The sequence below is a fragment of the Leuciscus leuciscus genome (genome assembly GCF_965113295.1).
Source record: "Leuciscus leuciscus genome assembly, chromosome: 20".
NCBI lineage: Eukaryota > Metazoa > Chordata > Actinopteri > Cypriniformes > Leuciscidae > Leuciscus > Leuciscus leuciscus.
In genome coordinates, this window is record NC_138744.1 from 3,023,199 (window position 1) to 3,045,625 (window position 22,427).

The window sequence follows — 22,427 nt, forward strand, 5'->3', positions numbered from 1 at the left end:
TTATTTAAAAAGTGAATGATTAATTGAATGACTCAGAGTTAAAATGTAAAGTATAAGGCTTAACTTTATGAAAAAATATAATTTCTTTTAATTTTGAGGTGAAATGAAACATGGCTGCTTTTGAGCTTCGCCCACATGTACAAACCACTTCAACTAATTATTGCCTTCTTTGTGAATGTTGCAAAAGAGGTTGTCTCCGCAGGCAGCGTGATTAACTCCATTTTGGAACGGGGCCCATATGAATAACTCCTGTGCAAAGACACACTCATCAGCCCATCACTGTCCTTTACCAGAACAGATGAACGTAGCACAACCATGAGGAGACACATGACTGGTGAAGTCAGCGTCTTTAGGGTATAAAAGCCCCTAGGCAGCATCTTTAACCGCCACTGCAACAGAACAGCCTTTATGACACTGACAGAAGACAATCAGAAGCTCAAATCAAACCGCAAAGGGACCAGCTTAGGTGCCCTAAAGAGTGCTCACGGTCTCTCTGTAAACCATAGAAGAAGCATTGCTCAAGTCTCTATCTGAGCTCATATTGAAATGTGACACATAAGGTGAAACATCTGATGATCAAAAGAATGATCAACATTCATGTTCTGTTGTCTAAGAGAGACCAAAGAAGATCAAATATAAAAAAATAACATGTTGATGCATCATAGCTTTTGCACATTCTTATGAGGATTGACAATTTTTAGTTTAGGATTTTCAAACAGAAGCAACATTAGAATATCAAATGTATGCCTGCTTTATCTGTCCACAAGGTTTTGATGAAATCAGGGACTACACATACATAACTAACAGATAACAGGACATTGATGTAAAGCAAAAGTCTCCATTTGATCTGCTCAAGTAATGAGATCGTATGATTCTTACGCACAATCTCAAATCAAAGACCTTTACAGAGGAAGAGTTTAGAGGGTTTCAGACACTGACAGTGAATCACAATGCAATGAAAAGAGTTTATGAGATCACTCTGATCGATCACATGTGGACCTCTGACAGAAGATCACAAACAATCAAGATACTGGTGCATCTACAGATTAAAAGTCCATGAGAAGATGTCTATTCCACAGCCCTACTCGATTCTATTCTGCGGGTTTGTGAAGAGCTCAGCCGCATCATGGACAACCATGCAACATCTGCACTTCACAATCACATGCACAGTTCAGTGTTTCATTTACCGTACAAAAGCATAAAAATAATCATTTACAGTGAAAACAAACTTTCCAAGAGGACTGTCCTGCAGAAATGATGAGCTCGTGTGTAATAAAAGCGATGGATGATGATGGACACTCACCGATGCGACTGAAGCTCTCCGACAAAGTTCTTCTTAATTTCTTCATTTTGCCGATTTTTTCGGCAGGTTGAGCCGCTGGCATTAAATCACACATGAGTTTGAAATCAGGGAGTAAATCAGACGCGTAAATAACAGTTGTGTGCAAACACTGTCCTTCTGTATTAAATATGCATTTCCAAAGTCTAATGACTACATATCTGGAGACAGTGTAATCCGCAATAATGTGACGAGGCGAGGGAAACTTCAGGACAACGTCTCTAAACGCCGCGGTTTTCCTCTGGAAATGTGGATGTCATTTTTGGGATTCTCTCCTTTCGCTTGGCGAGAGTGCGGATAAAACCCTGAGTTAGCCCCGCCCCCGCGAGACAGCTATTGGCCGTCGAACGGGTGTCTCGTCTTTTACTGGCTGCATTAACTGTCCATCATCTGTAGAGCTCCGCCTTGCCTTATAATATGAGCCAGGCGTCTTCAGGACATTTTAGACATTTACATTTGTATAGTTCGTAAATTGCTTTTAAGGAGCCAAATATTCCGTACATTCTATAATTCATAATTCAACCAGGAAAAGATCAAAAATGATTAAATAAATTCACTCATTTGATTTTCATTATGCGTTTTATAATCAAGTTCTCTTTAATGTTGTTTTAATATTGTCATTTAGTAGGCTACTATTACTTACAGTAGCAGTCAAAAGGTTAAAAACACTATTTTTAATGTGCTTGTGCTTTTGTGCTTATCAAGCCTGCATTTATTTGATAAAAAATACAGGGAAAAAATGCAATATTGTGAAATATTACAATTTTAAATAATGGTTTTCTAGTTTAATATACTTAAAATAAAATGTATTCCTGTGATCAAAGCTGGATTTTCAGCATCATTACTCCAGTCTTCAGTGTCACATGATCCTTCAGAAATCATTCTAATATAATGACTTATTATCAATGTAGGAAACAGTTATGTTGCTTCATTTTTTTTTTTTTTTTTTTTTTTTTTTTAAACCTGTGATACTTTTTTCAGGATTCACTAATGAATAAAAAGTTCAAAAAGAACAGCATTTAGTCAAAATATAAATCTTTTCTAACAATATAAATCTTTACTATCACTTTTTATCAATTTAACACATTCTTGCTGAATAAAAGTATTAATAAAAAATAATAATAATTTCACAATATTACATTTTTCTGTATTTTTGATCAAATAAATGTGGGCTTGATGACCATAGACTACCAAACTTTTGGCCGGTACTGTATATTAAATTCCTTACCTTTTGTTATACCACAGTATCACCGTATGACATCAACACTGTACTATAGTACCGCCACATTGTTTTATTAGTGAAGTATTAAATTTTTTTTACAAATAACATTTTACAGGTTACTTAACAGATTTAAAGACATTTTGACACGATGATAGTAATAAAAAAATTGTCATGATAATGTCACAAAGCAAAAAAGCTTAAATTTCTTTATTCAGTTTTATTTATGAAGTGAAATATGACCAGCACATGGTTTCATATATACCCACAAATGTGTCATTGATTTTGTGTGTGTGTGTGTGTGTGTGTGTGTGTGTGTGTGTGTGTGTGTGTGTGTGTGTGTGTGTGTGTGTGTGTGTGTGTGTGTGTGTGTGTGTGTGTGTGTGTTAGTTATAGGTTTATAGAGCATCTCTCTCTGAGCCGAATGGAAATGCAGTGAGAATGTGGGAGGCAGGACAGTCGAGTCTAATATAAACATTCCTTCATCACACGCCTAACTTTGCTGATTTCTGCAGCACATTACAAACCTGTTAGTCAAACACAGTTCACGACCCTTTTTACCTCCATAATCTGACGTATCTGCGAGGCAAAACGAGACTTAAGTGTCTCTATATCACAGGTGGTTGAGAATATCAGCAATCCTCCCGCATCACTATCCTTGGGATAGCAATGATGTATTATTCAGGAACATTATAAGACAGTAAATAGGGTCAGTGTTGATTTCATGTTGACTTAAATCTTTCATGCGACTGGTTAAGCTCGGCATCTTTAAAATGCAGCTGATGAGCGAGAGCAAATGCCCATGGATGAGCTTTTGCAGAGTCTGCCCAAACATTTGCATTTCCCTGCTGGATTTTGTTTCATTGCAGTCTAATGAATGTAGCGGGCACACATTTCACTGTTATTCTAATTACGGCACGGAATGAACCGCATAACTAATGTGCTTGACGATTGTTAGCGCTGCACTGTAGAACAGGTGGCATGAAATAAGAGAGAAGAACGATTTTCCGCTCAGCGTTTTAAATGAATTGAGTTATTAAACGTAGTGCAAATCATCCTCTCGTGTACGTGTGTGTTGCAGCTCATGGTTTAGTATGGAGATCAGGAGCCGTTCGGACTGATGGAACGACTAGGACATGAAACTACTTCCTCCAGGCAGTGAAAGGGATGTGATGCGAATTTCACTTAACTCGTCTGTCCTACTAACTAATCGTCAGTCCACACAGTTTCCATGATTTAGAGATTTAAGCCAAACAAGCACTCGTATTTCTTTAAAAGCAGAAGCTCGTTTTTTAATTTTTATTAGAACATGTTTTAATAAGAACACACAGTATAAATATAAACGTCTAAGTCATTCACAGAGTGATTTTAAAAAGACGCTTCCTGATTGATCACAACTGAATCAAGACGTGGAATAATTGAGTGAAAAATGAAAACCCTCGTATCGTTTCAAACCCATATGTTGTTATTTTTGTAAAGTATATATTGTCATAGTGACAAAAAGAAAGCATCATAACAGCAGTTTATTAAATGATGCATGTACTATACAATAAGTCTTCTGAATTCATTTGATGCTTTGCGCAAACTAAAGACTTCACGGATCGTCTTCTCCACCAGGCTCTTGTGTTTGAATATGAGGAAAGACATATGGTGTGAAAGACCGCTTTGGTGAACTTTCATTGAATAAAACTCACAGCAAGTATCATATGAATCCAGAAGACTTGCACTGAATTCAGAACCTCACACTAGTATACTAGTCATACTAATGTTTATCATATCTTTCTAAGGCAGAAATAGTAAGAGTAGTATGATAGTACGCGCTTCGAATTCATCAGCAATATAAAAATGGACTACCTTTATCGCATATTTATTGTCCTTCTTATCAATTTGAAAGTCATATTCAGATCTGAACTGAACTGAACTGAATCTGAACTGAATCGAATCTGAACTGAACTGAACTGAACTGAATCTGAACTGAATCGAATCTGAACTGAACTGAACTGAATCTGAATCTGAACTGAATCTGAACTGAATCTGAACTGAATCTGAACTGAACTGAACTGAATCTGAACTGAACTGAACTGAATCTGAACTGAACCTGAACTGAATCTGAACTGAACTGAACTGAATTGAATCTGAACTGAATCTGAACTGCAACCTTTTTTGTAGAAAAGAGTTGCATGAAGATTCTTGTAAATTGTGCATCAATGAAATACAGGTTTGAATGACGCGAGTGGGTGAATCATGACAGACTTTCCATTTTTGGTGAACTAGTCCTTAAACTCACTATAAGAAAACAAAGAAACAAAAAAATTTCACTCCATTTTGGCCATTTTCATCAGTTGCTTCTAAAGCAAATTAAAATGTGATTCTGTTGTGTTTAGAGTAAAAAAAAAAAAAGGAAAATGAAATATAGAGGAACCGCATACTAGTATACTACTCGTACTATTTCGTACTCTTAAGTAGTAAGAGTAGTATACTAGTATGCGGTTCTGAATTCAGCAAGTGTCAGATCAGAGCAGAGAGAGATAACTGACCAATGGAAGGGCTGACAAGGTTAATCTCAGTTTCGGCTGCTATCCAGCTTCATCTAACCTAAAGTGATTTGACGTGTCTCGAAAGAGCAAAGCAAAGCATCTGGTGAGGTGATTCCTGGACGTCCGATCCCTCGGTTTTACTCGTTCTCGAACTTGCTGTAAGGGTGGTCGGAGTCTGGGATGAGCCCTAGGAAGAAGGACAGAGGAGAGATATTATTATTTACATTCACGCATTTAGGAAGATGCTTTTACCCAAATCGACTCACGATGGAAGACCATAAGCACTAAACAATCACATGTGGGGATCAAGAACCGGTTCTTAATCATCATTACACATCATGTTTTCAGTCCGTGACATTTCTTTTAACCGCCTGTTGCTCCAGGGCGTTAAAGCTTACGCTGATTTTGTGTAGAAGTAGCAGAAATAAAATTTCACAGACATCTATTCTACTCACACACGTTGCTCTGAGTTTGTTTGCACGAGGGCAGATGGGAGAGGAAAAGCCTCTCAACTTTCACCTCCCTGATGGTCAGGAGGTGCAGCAGGTTTTCGGAGGACGTGACGTGTTTTAAGCAGACGACCGCAGCTCATCCGTAACCTTCGGGTCTGACACGGGTGACGCTCACCTCTGATGGACACGTGACATACAGGGTCCAAAACGGCCATGAAACTGTTTTTAATATTTTTATAAAAAAATAATAAGAGTACGGTTTGCATGCATTTGATTTAAATCGCAAAAGTGAGAAGAGAAGACACTACTTGTGTAACTAACAGATATCACCATGCTTTCCTCAGTCAGTTAATCACAGTACATCAAGACAATTGGTTTGTAATGAAATGTTATGTTTCTATGTGCAAATTATGCATTATCTAATTGAATATGTAGTTATTTGCATAGAATAAATCATTTGCATGTAGTTATTGGAATAAAGCCAGATGCAAAAGTTTAATTTCACTGACATATTAGAGATAGAGGGATTTTTGATGTCACTTTTTATTGCTCAATAAATCAGAAAATATACCAAAATATTTTTAGAAGGTTTGGTGCCTGTAAAGCTGCTAAAGTGGAGATTTCTGACTCAATGCAGGAGACAAAAAACTGCATTGGAATTGAAATCTATAAATGCAAATAGATAAAGTGCAATAAAATACACTTAAAATGTCTATTTACACTGTAACCCGAATAAGTTGGCAAAACTCAAAAAATTTAAGGCAAGCCTCAAATTTTTTAAGTTGAGAAATTCAAAGTTTAAGTAAGCAGAACTTAAAATGAAATGTTTGAGTACACTAATTCATACATTTAACTTGAAACTTTCATGTAATCTCAATGTGAACACTTTTATTAGTATAAACTTAGCTAGCTTTAACAAGCTAGTTTGCTAACATACTAATTTGTTAACATGTTAACAATAGTATGTTATACAGTAGCACTTGCTGTATGAGTGCAGCAATATACAGGCTTTATTTGCTCTCAAATCATTGTCACATGATGGTAACTATCCTAAAACCAACATTAACAGAAATTCTTCTAAATTAGTATAACAAAATATTAATCACTACTAAATCTCCCACTTAACTTTTTAATTATATTACACTTAATTTTAGCATTTAAACTCTCCCTTTCGAGTGTCATCGGCAAAGCATGCTGGGAAATAGACATCCCAGCCGTTTCAGTTAAACTTAAGTTCGTCTAAATTAAAAGAAATAATTTCATAAAACTCAAAACAACGAAACGGTTCAGTTTACTTAAAATATATCAGTTCTGTGAACTTGAAAGAAAAAGAAAGTGCTAAATACTCATTAAAGTTAATTAGACTGAACTAATTAGTTTATTTTAAGTTTGTCCTACTCAAACCAATTATTTTGAGCGTTAGGGTTTACAGTGATGTTCCCACTAGTCTGAAAGATGACATGTAGAAGCAAAATAGCTTAAAATCTCAAAACTGACCAGCGTATGAAAAAACACTGGTTTCACCTGCAGTGTATTTGCCTTGAACAAACAACAACAACAAAAAAGGTTACAAGCTAATTGGTCAAAGTCAACTACCAGTGTTGTATTAAGAGTGTGATACATGGCAGAATCTCACACCGAACGTCCTTTCGAGGGCAGACGCTAGTGTGTGTGTGAGTCCATGTGTGCGAGCAGCAGGGTCGGAGACACCCGTTCCCTGACGTACAGACTGCTGAGAGCAGGAGAAACACAGAGGAGGCCTCCATCCATCATGCTGTCATGTGGTCCATACACACACACACACACACACACACGGTGCACCACAGGACACACAAGCACACAGCAGAGCCAACGAGGACACGGCCCAGAAACCATCAGTCATAATAGAGCAGCATCACCACACACTCAGACAATGACTTCAATGACTTCTATTTTGTACTGAATAAGCAAAGTTTCCAAAAATGATTTGTAGTTTGCACTGCAGCAGGTTGTGGAAACAGTTGCAGTTTCTGAGATCATATTCTCTATTGCCTAAAGCAGGCATTCTTCAATTTCTGCAAAAAAAATTAAAAAAATTCAAACAGCAAAAAAATTTATTAATATATATATATATATATATATATATATATATATATATATATATTAGTGGTGGGCCGTTATCGGCGTTAACGTGCTGCGTTAACGCGAGACTCTTATCGCGCGATAAAAAAAATATCGCCATTAATCTATTCTCCAAGTTGGGTTGGGAGATGGCTCTATACTACACAAGCTATGATGACGCAATCTACCCGCGGCCGCGAGGTAAACCCGGCTGCAACGCATATTCGTCGTCATCTTAAGTAAACACGGCTGAAAGTGAAAGCTGGTGAAAAAGATCGGTGCAACATCCATTATTTGGACTTGGTTCGGGTTTAAGCCGTCAGACGAGCAGCACCAAACTATATACAGAGTGTGTGGGGTAACAGTTCGGTAAGTTAACACACGACTAATCCGTTCTACCACCTCAAATTCAAAACGAAACATGATATCACTGAATACCAAAGACGCGCGCGCGCCAGTATCATGCGCACAGACAGCACGCCAGAATACAGTTATCTTTCGTGCTTGAACTTACAATAACACACACAATTATGCCAAAATGTCCGTTTTGTCGAGTATCTTCATAACATAAGAGCTGTCTTATGATGAACGTCAAGAGTTGTGAAAGAATGAGGCGCGTGCGAGAGCCGCGTCTCCGTCAGCTGGTCTTAAAGAGACAGCAGCCAATAAAGCTTTCTGTCAGTAAAGTTAATCAAAGAACAAAAAGAACAGAGAAAATGACTCACTGCTGTTGACTAAAGTTTTTTTTTTTTTTTTTTTGCTATAATAAGGATTAGTCTATATTTAATTTATAATTTATGCAGTGCAGTTTGACAATTTCGGTATATGTCCTAGGTCTACCTGTTTGACAGGCACAGGTAAATATGACATTTATTTTTAACTCTTGTATTATTGAGACAAATAACAATATTGAATTTATTTTAATTTGAAAACACAGTGCATTTAGTTGTTGTTTCTAGTTTGAGTTGAGAAATGGGCTACAAATTTCAGCATTATCACTAATCTGTGTGTGCATTTTACTTGAGAAATAAGCAAGTTAACTCATGAAACCATTTGTTTACTATATCGCAATCGCATATCGCAATATTGACCTCAATAATCACAATATGACATTTTCCCCAAATCGTGCAGCCATACTTTTCAGAAAAATGTATTTCGTATCATTGTCTTGTGAACTAGTCATTCAGCTTTTGATCAATAGTGATTGGCATGTTAAATCCCACACCTGGTGTGTGTTCCTTTGGAGGGTGTGGTTGTCAGGTAGGGGAGGGGGCCCATGAGCTTCAGTGCCCAGGGGCCCCTGGGGGTACTAATCCAGCCTTGCTTAGTGGTGTAGCACATCATCTCGATTTTAAGAATCGTTGTTGTGTTTCTTTTTAACTGAAAAGACATCAGTTAGACAATATTCTAATTTTAAATTTGGGGTTTCATAAGCTCCAAGCCATAATAAACATTAGACCTACTTAAGTCTCTGCAGCTAGTGTACTTAAATTTTATTTATCTGCAAAATGATGTTGTGTACTTACAGTTTTGCACAATATATGTTCTCAAAACTACATACACCCTTTAAAAACAAAAACATTTAGCAGTTGTTTAGCATGGGTCTGTGTATTCTGTTCTGAAATGGTTTTATTATAATATACTGTAAATCGTTATCGCAAGAGGCTGCAATGTATATCACAATATAGATTTTAGGCCATATCGCCCATCCCTAATTGATAGCCTATAGTAGTTGATAATAACATTGGCCTACCTAATGTTGCCTACGGACGGTAACAGTACAGTAGTAACCTTTTACAGTCTATGAGTAGAACAGCTTTCTCAAGCAGTTTATGATGCATTTTGGAAACAGGAGATGAGCCCCTGGTCTAATGCGCCACCTGGCTTGAGAAACCCGTTCTCAAAGACTTACTTTTATAGTCATTATTTGGGTAGCACACATATTCTGAATGCCTTCGGCAGAATTCAAATGAGCCATTTTAATCTAGATTAATCTAGATTAATTTCAAAATTAATCTAGATTAATCTAGATTAAAAAAACTAATCTATGCCCACCTCTAATATATATATATATATATATATATATACACTACCGTTCAAAAGTTTGGGGTCAGTAAGATTTTTAATGTTTTTAAAATAAGTCTCTTCTGCTCACCAAGGCTGCATTTATTTGATTAAAAATACAAACAAAAACTGTAATATTGTGAAATATTATTCCAATTTAAAATAATTGTTTTCTATTTGAATATATTTTAAACTGTAATTTATTCCTGTGATCAAAGCTGAATTTTCAGCATCATTAATCCAGTCTTCAGTGTCACATGATCCTTCAGAAATCATTCTAATATGATGATTTGATGCTCAAGAAACATTCATTATTATTATCAATGTTGAAAACAGTTATTTACATTTTTATTTCATGATGCTCTGATGAATATAAAGTTCAAAAGAACAGCATTAATCTGAAATCTAAAGCTTTTGTAACATTAAACACTACCGTTCAAAAGTTTGGGGTCAGTAAGAATTTTAATTTTATTTTTGGGGGAAAGAAATAAAATAAATCAATACTTTTATTCATCAAGGATGAGTTAAACTGATCAAAAGTTACAGTAAAGACATTTATAATGTTAGAAAATATTCGGTTTTAAATAAATGCTGTTCTTTTGAACTTTCTATTCATCAAAGAATTTTGAAAAAAATTTGTACACAAAAGTTTTCAACATTGATAATAATCATAAATGTTTCTTGAGCATCAAATCATCATATTAGAATGATTTCTGAAGGATCATGTGACACTGAAGACTGGTGTAATGATGCTGAAAATTCAGCTTTGATCACAGGAATAAATTACAGTTTAAAATGTATTAAAATAGAAAACAGTCATTTTAAATTGTCATAATATTTCACAATATTAATGTTTTTTTTAATTGTTTTTTATCAAATAAATGCGGCCTTGGTGAGCAGAAGATACTTCTTTTAAAAACATTAAAAAATCTTACTGACCCCAAACTTTTGAACGGTAGTGTATGTATATATATAAAATGACATTATGCATGAACTTATTTGAGATGAAATGTAACCTGGACAGAAACTCAAATGTTCAGAAAACTATTCACTTAAAGCATTAAAAGTTAATTATTTATTTACTCTTAGTTACATGTTAATTTAAACATTTACTAACACATTTTTAAAATTAAAAGTTGTATTTGTTAACATTAGTTAATGCACTATTAACTAACATGAACAATTGGATTTTTATTAACTAACATTGAAATGGATTATTAAATGTTACATAAAAAAATGTGTTACTCACTGTTAGACACTAATGTTAACAAATGAAACCTTATTGTAAAGTGTTAACAGAAAACTGCAGCACAGTTGTAGGATATGAAACCTTGCATAAAATCCTAAGACATAAATCTTCTACAAACTGCTTCATAACATCCATGACTGAAACGTCTGAAAGCACAACACTGGACGTGAGGGTCTCATCTATCCGCTCAGGATCTGCTCAGGATGAGGAGCCTGTGGTGCAGCGAGAACACGGTGATCTCCAGTCGGAGTGGGAATGAGGAGAACACGGTGATCTCCAGTCGGAGTGGGAATGAGGAGAACACGGTGATCTCCAGTCGGAGTGGGAATGAGGAGAACACGGTGATCTCCAGTCGGAGTGGGAATGAGGAGAACACGGTGATCTCCAGTCGGAGTGGGAATGAGGAGAACACGGTGATCTCCAGTCGGAGTGGGAATGAGGAGACTGTCTTGTCATTATATGGTGTGAGCGTGTTCAGAGCCTTTGATCTTCTCTTCACTTTGAACACCATCTTCACCGGCTCACCGAGAATGTCAAACAGACGCACTGCAGTCACATGAATGCATCTGCAGGCTAAAGTGCCCATTATGCTATTTTAAAGGTTCCTCATGTAGTTTCGGAGTCTCCTACAGAAGGTTTACATTCATCCCCGGTCAAAAAACACTTTCATTTTCTCATAATCTACATTACAGCATAACCTCTTCCCTCAAAGTATCTGAAACGGTTTGATAAAGCATACAGTCTTTCTAAACCTGGTCAGATGGCCCAGTCTGCTGTGATTGGTCTACTCTGCTCTGACTGGTCAGATGGCCCTGTCTGTTGTGATTGGTCTACTCTGCTCTGATTGGTCAGATGGCCCTGTCTGTTGTGATTGGTCTACTCGGCTCTGATTGGTCAGATGGCCCAGTCTGTTGTGATTGGTCTACTCTGCTCTGATTGGTCAGATGGCCCTGTCTGTTGTGATTGGTCTACTCGGCTCTGATTGGTCAGATGGCCCAGTCTGTTGTGATTGGTCTACTCTGCTCTGATTGGTCAGATGGCCCTGTCTGTTGTGATTGGTCTACTCTGCTCTGACTGGTCAGATGGCCCAGTCTGCTGTGATTGGTCTACTCTGCTCTGACTGGTCAGATGGCCCAGTCTGCTGTGATTGGTCTACTCTGCTCTGATTGGTCAGATGGCCCTGTCTGTTGTGATTGGTCTACTCTGCTCTGATTGGTCAGATGGCCCTGTCTGTTGTGATTGGTCTACTCGGCTCTGATTGGTCAGATGGCCCAGTCTGTTGTAACGACAATGACTATGACATGCGGTCACATGCTGGTCAAATTAGTAAATCCTGATCTCCAAGTCTGCTTGAACGGTCAAAATTGCATCTTTGTGGCTCCCCCGAGGGACATTTGAGTCACATAAGGAAACCCTGTTTTCTTAGAATCCCCTCTAAAACCCCCATTTCAGCTCTGGACTCCCTGTGACTTTTACAACCTCACAGACTCGTGACATTCCAGAACACACACACACATACACACACACACACACACACACACACACACACACACACACACACACACACACACACACACACACACCAACATCCTTTTGTGTTTAACTTAAAATGTGTGTAACTCAGACTGGTATCTGAATTTCCTGTATGTATGTGTGATTAATGTGTTGTGATCATACAGTTATGATCTTCGAGTGTTTGGATCTGAAATGTATTTTTGAAGAATGTTCTCCCAGTAGAATCGCATCCCGTAACCCGAGCTCATTGGCAGGTCATAAAATTTGACCACAGAGCTATCCAGCCCTATGCATGAGATAACAGGGTCGCAACATTCCAACACACACACACATACAAACACACTCTGGACTGTGAAACAGAAACCCCCTTTCAGAAAAGGACTTTTACCCATAAAGTCACTCCTAAAGGTACTAAATATATATATTTGTGTGTTAAGAGGTGTGTGTAACCCATAGGAAAGCATATGTCCTATTTGTGACCTTAATAGAACTGCTATTGCCTATACAAATGCATAATAATGTATCGTTGCATGGCTACAACGCCTAGATTCTATTTTTGATATCTTTGTAATCCTCTCCAGCTAACGGAGTTGAATTCCAATAACAGAATTCAGTGATGCGCATTGTTTTATAAGTTCATATGTCTGGAGAAAATCCTCTCCAGTTAAAGTCAATCATGACTCATTCGAGTGGGCGTGTCTAACCGGACAAAGGAATCTTCCCGCTCGAAAAATCTCGACAGCTGATTCGTCCTACACGAAGGAGGGGACGGCACCTGGGACACTGATAAAAGTCCAAAACCTTCTCTTCTCTCTTCTCTCATCCTTCCGCTCTCAACTCATCCAACTTCTCTGGACCCTCCTCCCCGGCGCAGCGCTTCTCCAAGGAACATCTGAAGGAGGCCCTGGCCTTCTCCATCGAACGAACCCATGTTCCAGTCGTAGCTGCCGGTCTCTGCAACTAAGATTTCCAGCCTCTCCCATCCCGGGAGACGAATCTGAACTTTCTCGGTAACATCACATTCAGTGAGCCTTTCAAGCTTCCCGCGACACCGGAAGACGCAGCAGAAACAGGACACCATCCTCGCTTCTTGCATCAGCTTCAGCCTGACCAAAAAGAGCACTCGCAAGTATATTGATTCCTATAAAAGCTGTTCCAGGTGTCTAGGTCTTAGGTCTGTGGACTAAGTTACCCTCTATCTTCCCTCTATATCTTTCTTTCTTTCATTTCATGTTTTTGTGTTCGGTTAAATGTTTATTGGTTTGTTTGCATTTTTACGTACGTTTATGTTTGTAGTTTATATAATCTCTAGTGTGTGCCATTTTATTAATAAACCCATTTATACTTTTAATTGTCTCTGTGTTTGAAAACCCACCTTATAAAAGTCAATGAAACTTCAAGATCTAAGCTACAAGCTCGATATTGACTACCTTGAGTAGTTTTAATTCATAAACTCAGAAAGTTTGATATTCGCGGCCAGAAGATAAAACTTTCGTGGAGTTTAAAAGGGATACCCCTTCTTAACTGTAATGATCAGACAGTACAGAACAAGGTAATCTCGAAAATTGATAAAATAAATGTACATGCGACTTATGAATTATGACCATGCGTTATAAATATTAATATTCCCTATATTCTTGAGCTAATTCACATTTACCCCGAGTCGTTTACGTTACACTGTTGTGATTGGTCTACTCTGCTCTGATTGGTCAGATGGCCCTGTCTGTTGTGATTTGGTCTACTCTGCTCTGATTGGTCAGATGGCCCTGTCTGTTGTGATTTGGTCTACTCTGCTCTGATTGGTCAGATGGCCCTGTCTGTTGTGATTTGGTCTACTCTGCTCTGATTGGTCAGATGGCCCTGTCTGTTGTGATTGGTCTACTCTGCTCTGATTGGTCAGATGGCCCTGTCTGTTGTGATTTGGTCTACTCTGCTCTGATTGGTCAGATGGCCCTGTCTGTTGTGATTGGTCTACTCGGCTCTGATTGGTCAGATGGCCCAGTCTGTTGTGATTGGTCTACTCTGCTCTGATTGGTCAGATGGCCCTGTCTGTTGTGATTGGTCTACTCTGCTCTGACTGGTCAGATGGCCCAGTCTGCTGTGATTGGTCTACTCTGCTCTGACTGGTCAGATGGCCCAGTCTGTTGTGATTGGTCTACTCGGCTCTGATTGGTCAGATGGCCCAGTCTGTTGTGATTGTTCTACTCTGCTCTGATTGGTCAGATGGCCCAGTCTGCTGTGATTGGTCTACTCTGCTCTGACTGGTCAGATGGCCCAGTCTGTTGTGATTGGTCTACTCTGCTCTGACTGGTCAGATGGCCCAGTCTGTTGTGATTGGTCTACTCGGCTCTGATTGGTCAGATGGCCCAGTCTGTTGTGATTGTTCTACTCTGCTCTGATTGGTCAGATGGCCCAGTCTGTTGTGATTGGTCTACCGCTTACAGCATATTTCAGAAATGAAACGTCCATTACAATATATGGATTTCAGTTTCGGATCTTCCTCAGCGCTTGAAACACATTGAAACAAACGACAGTGTCGGTTTTACCGCATCAAACAAGGTACACTTGCTTCCGTAGCATCTTCTCGACACGAACAACACAAACCAAACTCTTCCAGGGCTGAGCAACAACTACAGTGTTTGACGGTCAAAGTAGACGTTGTTTTTGGGTAGCCAATTAAGACCATAGGCGAGCATTATGAATATTTGTTACAAACCCATGTAGGTTTGAGACTATAATTACTGACGACTCAGTATTAGTTCAGAATCGGTTCTTTCTTTTGAGAGACAATAACTCCATTTATCGAGCTCTGAAACCAGCAGATCTACCAACAAGAAGGCATAACTGGGGCACTTTGTTATAGAATAGAAGTTTGTTTCCATCTTCTGAAAGAAATGCTCTCTGCCGTTTCCTCTTATTCAGGTCATTTGCCTCGTTCTTCTTCTGTGTCATGACCCCACACATCCAGCTTCCTTCAGCGTCTCTCAAGGTCACGTGTACTTCCGCAGGTTCGTCCTCCTGCCCTCCGTCTCGCTCTGAACGCTGCGGCTCTGGTGACCCTGGCTCTCGCTTTCTCAGGCTTTCACGCACTGCAGGAGCTGTGATCTGAGGCGCCAAATACATTTACATTTCACCTCATTCCTCTGCAGCGCTGGGACAGGACCCCGGGCTTTGCCACCACATAAATTACGGCTCTTCTCGGCTCTCCACCAGTGCTAATTAGCACAGAGTTAATCAAGCGTGAGTCGACCAGCCAGCCAGGTTTTTATTAGGAACCAAAAAGGTGTAAAAACAAAAGAAGAAATTCTGGAGAAATGAATCTCTCTCTACAAACCCTCATGGAATTTTTGCATCTGCGCTTTTAAACTTTATAAGGCAAGACACTACAGGTGAACAGGGTCAACAAAAGAATAAAGAAATGATTAAACATTGAATAAAGCCAGGTTCAAAATGATTGTTTGATTTTGTTCGACATGTTAGAGTTAAAGGTTTTTACAGAGGGATATATATTTTTTTATATACAGTACAGGCCAAAAGTTTGGAAACATTACTATTTTTAATGTTTTTGAAAGAAGTTTCTTCTGCTCATCAAGCCTGCATTTATTTGATCAAAAATACAGAAAAAAATAATAATATTGTGATATATTATTACAATTTAAAATAATTGGTTTTCAATTTATTATACTTTAAATTATCATTTATTTCTGTGATGCAAAGCTGAATTTTCATCATCATTACTCCAGTCTATCACATGATCCTTTAGAAATCATTCTAATATTCTGATTTATTATGAGTGTTGGACACAGTTCTGCTGCCTAATATATTTGATGAATAAAAGGTTAAAAAGAACTGCATTTATAAAAAAAAAAAAAAAATTCTAATAATATAAATCTTCTTTACTATCACTTTTTATAAATTTAACACATCCTTGCTGAATAAAAGTATTGATTTATTTTAAAAAAAGAAAGAAAAAAAATTACTGACCCCAAATGACTGACCAGTAGTGTATATTGTTGTTACAAAAGATTTCTATTTTCAAAACATTTGCTTCTTTTTTTTTTATTTATATATATATATATATATATATATATATATATATATATATATATATATATATATATATATATATATATATATATTATTTATTTATTTATTTATTTATTTATTTATTTATTTATTTTTTTTTACTTTTTATTCATCAAAGTATCCTAAAAAAGTATCACAGGTTATGAAAAAATATTAAGCAGCAGAACTGTTTCCAACTTTGATAATGAATCCTCATATTAGAATGATTTCTAAAGGATCATGTGATAGACTGGAGTAATGATCCTGAAAATTCAGCTTTGCATCACAGAAATAAAATGATAATTTAAAGTATAATAAATTGAAAACCAATTATTTTAATTTGAAATAATATATCACAAAACTACTTTTTTTTTTCTCTGTATTTTTGATCAAATAAATAAAAGAAACTTCTTTCAAAAACATTAAAAATAGTAATGTTTCCAAACTTTTGGCCTGTACTGTACCTTGTATCATAAATCAGAAAATACTGTCAACAGCCAGAAAACAAATCATTTTCATCATGTTTTAGGAACTGGAAGAACAGGTTGGTGTGTATGTCCATCTGGTAAAAGCTAATGAGGTCTTAATTCATAAGTAATGAGTAAAACAATTATGTTTTAAACACAGTAATTAGTACCACTATCTAGAAAAGCAATCAGTAACTTTTTAGAATTAGTATTACAATCACTAAAACACATTCACAATCTCTACTCTTGCTCTGCTGAGGCGCCGCATTACGTTCAGCCACATAAGCATTGATCACGAGTCAATCGCTTGAAGAACGGCATATGCTGAATCAAGCATTACTGAGGAACCAGATCAATAAAGACAACCAGAGCTGACATGATGACCTGTGTGAAAACAACTCTATATAATGTCCTGTAATCAGAACAGAACACCACAACTGAAGACACATTAGCTACGTTAACCGAATAATGAAACTAAGAAAGTTGTTGCAGAATTGAGCACTTTCTCGTAGCGTCGGTGCAGCAGATCAATCTGAATCTCACCCACAATTATTGGTGCAATTATCTCCAGCAAATTCCTCCACATCAGCGGCCTGAATACATTAGTGTGTGAACACAAACACACGGGTCACGACCTCTGCTGACCGCCTGCTCACGCTCAGTGAAGTGTGCGACGTCTGTGCGACTGTATGACCGGTCAGAAGTTAAGACAGATTTGTTTCTCATGATCTTAAAAACCTCCTGCACTAAAGGCTTCTGCTTGATAAATATGAACTGTGCATATATACAGTACAGGCCAAAAGTTTGGACGCATTACTATTTTTAATGTTTTTGAAAGAAGTTTCTTCTGCTCATCAAGCCTGCATTTATATGATCAAAAATACAGAAAAAAAAAAAGTAATATTGTGATATATTATTACAATTTAAAATAATTGGTTTTCAATTTATTATACTTTAAATTATCATTTTATTTCTGTGATGCAAAGCTGAATTTTCAGGATCATTACTCCAGTCTATCACATGATCCTTTAGAAATATTTATAAATTAAATATAATATTTTTTCATAACCTGTGATACTTTTTTAGGATACTTTGATGAATAAAAAGAATAAAAAATAAAATAAAATAAAAGAAGCAAATGTTTTAAAAATAGAAATCTTTTGTAACAACAATATCCACTACTGGTCAGTCATTTGGGGTCAGTAATTTTTTTTCTTTCTTTTTTTTTAAATAAATCAATACTTTTATTCAGCAAGGATGTGTTAAATTGATAAAAAGTGATAGTAAAGAAGATTTATATAATTAGAAAATATTTTTTTATTTTGAATAAATGCAGTTCTTTTTAACCTTTTATTCATCAAATATATTAAGCAGCAGAACTGTGTCCAACACTCATAATAAATCAGAATATTAGAATGATTTCTAAAGGATCATGTGATAGACTGGAGTAATGATGCTGAAAATTCAGCTTTGCATCACAGAAATAAATGATAATTTAAAGTATAATAAATTGAAAACCAATTCTTTTAAATTATAATAATATATCACAATATTACTTTTTTTTCTGTATTTTTGATCAAATAAATGCAGGCTTGATGAGCAGAAGAAACTTCTTTCAAAAACATTAAAAATAGTAATGTGTCCAAACTTTCGGCCTGTACTGTATATAATATCGTTCAAAAGTTTGGGGTCAGTAAGATTGAAATTAATACTTATATTCAGCAATGAGGCATTAAACTGATCAAATGTGACAGTAAAGACATGTCTCAAAATATTTATATTTCAAATAAATGCTGTTCTTATGAACTTTCAATTCATTGAAGAATCCCGAAAGCATGGTTTCGGCAAAAATATGAAGCAGCACAACTGTTTTCAACATTGATAATAATCATAAATGTTTCTTGAGCATCAAATCATCATATTAGAATGATTTCTGAAGGATCATGTGACACTGAAGACTGGAGTAATGATGCTGAAAATTCAGCTTTGATCACAGGAATGACATTGTAAAATATATTAATATAGAAAACAGTTTTTCAGATTATCATATTTCACAATATTACTGTATTTTTGATCAAATAATAGTGAGCATACGAGACTGAAAAAAATCTTACTGACCCCAAACTTTTCAACAGCAGAGTATGAATTTCTTGTAAAACTACATTTTATTTCTACAGTTTGTATGTTTTGAAGCATAAAGTGAGGTAAAAGCAGGCAGCACTGTACAGCATGCATGTATTCCCATAGTTTTATTTGTGTTATTTCATAACTCTGCTATTTTTATAAAATGCAGAGTCACAGTGAGTCGACTGTGAACGACATTAACGACAGAAGATCAGGACTGATGTGACTCACCATACTTCTTGCGGATCTCATCATGCTTCGTCTTCCTCTCCACCTTCCTGCAATAGACAGTAACCAGAGATTAGGAACTGGTTTTGACAGACTGGTCTAGGTTATGCATATTTTTCCAACTTCAACAACGGAGTTAAATACTGAATTTCTGCGAACCAACAAAACGAATTGGCCTCATTTGACTGGTTTTGAGCTGTATTTTGTTGCAAAATCATCTATGACTTGGTAGAAACTAGTTAAAGTCAGCATGAGACGGAAGTTGTGAATGACTTGTCCTGCCTATTGTGACACATATCTGAGAGGAACGGCTTCTCAAACAAGAAAAAAATGTAGGGCGGGACTTTTTTGTACATGGGGAATTGATTGGATGGTTGTGGTTTGCTATTGGTGGATCTCATGTGAGTGACAGGTTGTCCCGCCCTCACGCCAGTAAACACATCATCAGAGAAGAGATGTTGCTGCAAGAGGGAGGGGAAGTTATTTTGATTAAAGATTACAAGGTGCATGAATACTTTTTTTTTTAAAGATGTGCACTGATAAATCATTTATAATAAACACTGCAATATTCGATAAATTGCAACTTTGATTTCATGATTCAAGAGCATGAAATCTTGATATTTAGGAGATAATCGTATATCTTATCCAGACTATGTAATGTAGTTGTGCATGTATTGCTATTTATTTTTAATACTGTGTTGGTCACCACTGTCCAATATAACAACCTGAAATAGTTTGCACAAGAAAAACAATTCAAACTCATAACCTGGATTCAATTTCAGCAGCAAAAATTGAAGAACTGAAAACACGGCAAGTCCTAAAGAGCAGCACATGGGACGCAGTCGGTGATTCATGCCGAGTTCATGTCTTTGTTTAACCCATCCATTCCTTCCCAGGCTCGCGGTGGGGCGTCGTAAATACGAGCAGTGGTGTTTTATGGGTGTGTGACACACTGAACGACACCACTCGCTTCCCCGTACATCATTCATTCTTCTCTACACTCCATAAAGAAGATGGGCCGAGCCGGAGCCTGGTCTCCATACGAACCCGCGGTCGCTTCATATCTGCACAAAAGTGGCGTATAAATCAGCCGGAGCTTTATGAGCAGCTGATCTGAGAACAATCACCGGAGCTGTTAGCCATCTGTTGCTGCCTCCACAATCCTTCACAAAGCACCACAACAATGACTCCACTGGTTGCTGTTTTACATGTGTGTGTGTGTGTCTACTGAGAGAACCCAATCAGATCAGATTTCCATATTAAACTGGACTGCCAAATGCTTAGACCAACAGCGGTTAAAAACTAAAAGGGTCTTGATCAAAAGACAAAAGTTACACTACCAAAAGTTTGGGGTCAGTAAGATTTTTAAGTAACAAGTCTCACCAAGTCTGCATTTATTTGATCAAAAATTTTGAATCATGAAATCATGCATTTTCAGCATTATTACTTTAGTCTTCAGTTCCACATGATCCTTCAGAAATAATTCTTATATGCTGATTTGTAGCTCAAGAAAAAATTATTATTTGATGAATTGAAAATTATGATTTTTTTTTTTTGCCAGGATTCTTTGATTAATAGCAAGTTTAAAAGAACAGCATTTTAATTGAAATTATACATGTTTTTACTGTCACTTTTGATTAATTTAATGCATCCTTGCTGAATAAAAGCATACATTTCTTTAAAAAAAAAAAAGAAAATATTACTGACCCTAAACATCTCAATTTAAAATCATCTTGAAACACCAGTCGCAACTCATTCGACTTTTATGCAAAGAATATTCAAAGAGAAAAATACTTTTATGGTACTTTTTTACGGCTGACAACATTGTGAATAAACATTTAAAATATGCAACAAAAAAAAAAGAAAAGAAAAATCATAAAACTAACCATTTCCCCCCCAAAAAATTTCCTGTCTATGTTATAATTTTTTCAATTCTTCTTTAAAAAAGAAAGAAAAAAAGAACAGATTTGCTCCAAATACATATATGTTCAATGGTCATGCCGTCACAATCTATAAGACTCCCAGAATGCACTGCGCTACTGTTTGCAATAATCATTCTAAACGATACGTGCTAAAGAAACAAAAAAAAATACTGAACAAAAGCACATTTGTACATCAGATGCATCACACACACACAATCCGTCAAGACCCTTCAGAGATATCTGATCTTGGTTAATCTGAGTTCTCGAGTTCAAAGGGAGATTTCTGTTCCCCCTCGAGTGCCTGACACAGAAATGACCTTGTTAGTGCAGCGCAGCTGCTGAAAGACCCTACAGACATATTTACACGCAACACACGTAATGAACCGATTGAGCCACACACACACACACACACACACATTATGTGACCGAATCCATTACCAACAGGTGCCTGCCTGATCTGAGGTCTGAGATTTACTTACCGTTCATCTGCTCGCTGTCTGATCTCCTCTCTTCGACGGGCAAACTGGTCATCATCACGGTCAAAGCTGAAAATAAACCAACATATAAATCACAATCACCACACTCATTTAATATAAGAGAGATAAACATTCAATATTCCACCCAAAAAAAAAATAATTTTTTTTTTTTAAATATCGTGAAAATAATGTCGCAATGCAAACTAATCGTAATGTTTCTTATAAATAAGCTTATTTTTTTATGCAAAATAAATTCTTCTCTTTATTTTGAGGTTGGGGTGAAATATAATATTTCATATTTAGATATAATTTAAATATTATAAATATATAATTTAAATATATATATTATATAATTTAATATATAATTTATAATATAATTTATAATATATAATTTAATTACATATATTACATATATAATTTAAAAATATTAAACATTTTCATATTTAAATATCATATTTAAATATTTTTTTAAATATAATATTTCATACTTTTCATATTTAGAACCCAAACTCTGGAACACTCTTCCTAGCATTGTTAACACTCTGTTAAGTTTAAAGGGGTCCTATTATGCTTTTCCACTTTTTCAACTGTGTGTAATGTTCCTGTTTGAGCATAAAAAATATCTGCAAGGTTACAAAGTCCACTCCAAAGGGAGATATTTCATCAAACA

The 22,427-nt window shown here is 36.4% G+C and overlaps 2 protein-coding genes across 2 annotated transcripts in view; both read right to left on the minus strand.

Moving 5' to 3' along the window:
* The window catches only part of cdk14 (cyclin dependent kinase 14), a 180,217-nt gene extending 176,530 nt beyond the window's left edge, over positions 1 to 3,687 (minus strand). The window contains exon 1 of the mRNA XM_082150759.1: positions 1,304 to 3,687. Coding sequence (XP_082006885.1) covers positions 1,304 to 1,397 — 94 coding nt within the window. The 5' untranslated portion in view covers positions 1,398 to 3,687. The remainder of the gene's footprint in view (positions 1 to 1,303) is intronic.
* Positions 3,688 to 3,824: 137 nt separating this feature from the next.
* The window catches only part of LOC309484487 (pituitary tumor-transforming gene 1 protein-interacting protein), a 32,071-nt gene continuing 13,468 nt past the window's right edge, over positions 3,825 to 22,427 (minus strand). The window contains exons 5-7 of the mRNA XM_082150860.1: positions 21,761 to 21,826; positions 19,363 to 19,409; positions 3,825 to 5,282 (exon numbers count right to left, since the gene is read on the minus strand). Coding sequence (XP_082006986.1) covers positions 5,233 to 5,282; positions 19,363 to 19,409; positions 21,761 to 21,826 — 163 coding nt within the window. The 3' untranslated portion in view covers positions 3,825 to 5,232. The remainder of the gene's footprint in view (positions 5,283 to 19,362; positions 19,410 to 21,760; positions 21,827 to 22,427) is intronic.